Below are 3208 nucleotides of genomic sequence, written 5' to 3'. Positions count from 1 at the left end.
GGGGAATTTCTGAGTGTGGCACACTGTTTCATTTTTTAAACGTCATTTTTATTGCAATGATGCAGCCTTCTCTGTTCGTGCTTGGATGAAAAAGTCCAGTCTACAGTTTACCATCGATTTTCCTTCCAAAAGTGTTGTTTTGTCGTGCCCTTTGTGCTATCTTGTGAACCATAACAAACGAAGCGAAGTAAAACCTTGGGATAAGAATGAATCGAAATCGAGGAAATTTTAGTTTTCAGATGCGTCGTAATAAAACAATACAATCGCAGCCTAATGCAAAAGATCAAAGCCGTAGTTACTCCCTTAATGCGGTTCCCCCACCTAGTTCATTATGCGGCAGATCTTCAGGAGTGCCTCCACCTAAATCTTTCAATCAGGGTCCGGGCATTTCAAAGCACGGTTATCATACAATTGAATCTATGCATCAGTTTTCGAACCCCTCTCAATATTCGGTAGGAAAACGCCGAGGCAGAACGGAAGACGAGTAGGTAGTTTCATTATGAAATCACAGATTCCCATTTAACTAAACAATGTTTGCAATCAATAGGTATTTCGACGAAGAAGACGAACCCGTCGGACAACATTTAGAGTATATACCGGCACCTGGTTCTCCATCGGCCGCCGATTCAAGTGTAAGTATTTTCACTATAGAGAATGTTAATGCTACAAATAATTTTCACTGATTATTTTTTTATATTAAGGCAAGGGCCAATAATTCGTCCGATGAAGAGGAAGATCCGCTAGACGCGTTTATGGCTGGTATTGAAGAACAAGTAAAAATAGAAAACAAGAAAATTCCACAACCGCATGTGGACCCTAAGAAAGGTACTCGCGGAGACATTGACGATGAAGATGATGAGGAAAGCTATTACCGGTACGTTACTGGATGAATGATTGCACCATGCTAAAAATTATGCCCCGAACTCGATTATAATATTTCTTTATAGATATATGCAAGAAAATCCACATGCCGGCTTATTGGAAGAAGGATCCGATGTTGAACTGGAGTACGACGAAGATGGTAATCCAATGCCACCACCAAGACGAAGAGATATTGATCCTCTGCCTGCAGTTGATCACTCGGAGATTGAATACACGAAATTTGAAAAAAATTTCTATATTCCTCACGAAGATATCGTCAATCTTTCGTTCGCCAAGGTAGAGGAGCTTCGCCAAACGCTCGGTGTTAAAGTAAGCGGCCCAATGCCACCACACCCTGTTACGAGTTTTGCCCATTTCGGCTTTGACGAGTCGCTGATGAAAGCGATTCGTAAATCGGAATACAGCACACCGACACCAATACAGGCTCAAGCGATTCCAGCTGCATTAAGTGGAAGAGACATCATTGGTATAGCAAAAACTGGCAGCGGTAAAACAGCCGCTTTTCTGTGGCCGATGCTCGTACACATTATGGATCAACGAGAGTTAGGTCCGGGAGATGGTCCTATAGGGTTGGTTTTGGCACCGACACGAGAACTGTCACTGCAAATCTACAGCGAAGCGAAGCGGTTTGGAAAGGTGTACAACATCAGTATTTGCTGCTGCTACGGTGGAGGCTCCAAATGGGAACAGAGTAAGGCACTCGAACAAGGAGCGGAGATAGTGGTTGCTACGCCAGGACGTATGATAGATATGGTAAAAATAAAAGCTACCAATCTGCAAAGAGTAACGTATCTGGTGTTGGACGAAGCTGACAAAATGTTCAACATGGGGTTCGAACCGCAAGTTCGTTCCATTTGCAACCATATTCGTCCAGATCGCCAGACACTGTTATTCAGTGCTACCTTCAAGAAGCGAGTGGAGAAACTTGCACGAGACGTATTAACGGATCCGGTGCGTATTATTCATGGCGATTTAGGAGAGGCAAACTCTGACGTAACGCAACACATCATTATATTACCCAATGTACCAAGCAAGTGGAGCTGGTTATTAACCAATTTGGTGCAGATGCTTTCTGAGGGTAGCGTATTGATATTTGTTACGAAAAAAGTCGATGCAGAGCAAGTTGCAAACAATTTGAGACTTAAGGAGAACGATGTCGTCTTACTACATGGGGATATGGACCAGTCGGAACGGAACTCTGTTATCACTCGGTTTAAGCGGAGAGATGTGGATATAATGGTTGCTACGGACGTTGCAGCTCGTGGTCTTGATATTCCACATATTCGTACAGTAATCAATTACGACATTGCGCGCGATATCGATACTCATACGCATCGTGTTGGCCGCACGGGACGTGCAGGGGAAAAGGGTACGGCCTACACATTGATTACTGACAAAGATAAAGAATTTTCTGGTCATCTAGTACGCAATCTTGAAGGAGCAAACCAGGAAGTACCGGAAGAATTGATGAAGCTGGCTATGCAAAGCTCCTGGTTCCGGAATAGCCGGTTTAAACAAGCGAACAAAGGTAAGAATTTAAATGTGGGTGGAGCAGGATTAGGATTCCGTCAGCGAGCAGTTCATCGAGGTCCGATGGGTCGTTCTTTGAATGCTGCTCTAGTACCGGAAGATAACGAATCTTCTGAATCTACGCCGGGATCTTCGAAGGGTCCGGCAACCGATCGTTTGTCTGCCATGAGGGAAACTTTTCGCGCACATTACAACGCACAGTTCAAAGCATCGAGCGATCGAACTTGGGAGAAAACTGTGCCGGAAGGTGGAGTATTTGTTAAACCAACGCTATCTCGACCTGAATCGACGAGTGAAGTAGAATCATACAACCAAACAGAAAACGATTCAACACAAAACGATATGGTTCCACGAAAGAAAAAGAGCAGGTGGAATTAAACCACAGCGAGTGGTTCAAAATTACAATTAAAAAAAACCTTTGTAATTATTTTCCGTTTCGAAATAAAAAGTCTTTTATTTTCAGAGGGTTGTGTTTCTTCACTAAAACTAGTTAGTTAGGAGTGTAGTAGGTAAATAAAAACGAATAAATTTTACGCCACGAAATCAACGACATCTTAAACTATTCGTGAAACCTAGATTGTTAGCGATAACTACTTGGTCGGACTACTTATTCGTTATAGTCATACTTACGCACTCAGTAACTTACTTATCAGACGTAACAACCGCTTCGCGGTATTGACCTGCTACACGGGTGTCACTCTTATGACGTGACCAGCGCACCGGAACCTGGCGAATCTAATTAGCTGTACGACAATAAATTCGCCGTACAGCCCATAGAGCTCGTCACTGTAGCGAA

The 3208-nt window shown here is 43.2% G+C and overlaps 1 protein-coding gene across 1 annotated transcript; it reads left to right on the top strand.

Moving 5' to 3' along the window:
* Positions 1-206: 206 nt before the first annotated feature.
* LOC128707137 (ATP-dependent RNA helicase DDX42) lies at positions 207-2790 on the top strand. The gene is made up of 4 exons (XM_053802084.1): positions 207-484; positions 548-632; positions 702-874; positions 948-2790. Exons 1-4 carry the CDS (start codon positions 207-209, stop codon positions 2788-2790), a joined length of 2379 nt encoding a protein of 792 aa, XP_053658059.1.
* Positions 2791-3208: the final 418 nt, after the last annotated feature.

The sequence above is a fragment of the Anopheles marshallii genome, chromosome 2 (assembly GCF_943734725.1).
Source record: "Anopheles marshallii chromosome 2, idAnoMarsDA_429_01, whole genome shotgun sequence".
NCBI lineage: Eukaryota > Metazoa > Arthropoda > Insecta > Diptera > Culicidae > Anopheles > Anopheles marshallii.
The sequence above is the reverse complement of the archived record's forward strand: the minus strand, read 5'-3'. Positions and strand labels throughout refer to the sequence as shown.

What these genes read in the sequence shown, in the direction of transcription:
- LOC128707137 (XM_053802084.1), top strand. Translation starts at nt 207, where the DNA reads ATGAATCGAAATCGAGGAAATTTTAGTTTTCAGATGCGTCGTAATAAA. An exon ending in CGAGGCAGAACGGAAGACGA is followed by an intron (nt 485 to 547) that starts GTAGGTAGTTTC and finishes TGCAATCAATAG; the next exon opens with GTATTTCGACGAAGAAGACG. An exon ending in CATCGGCCGCCGATTCAAGT is followed by an intron (nt 633 to 701) that starts GTAAGTATTTTC and finishes TTTTATATTAAG; the next exon opens with GCAAGGGCCAATAATTCGTC.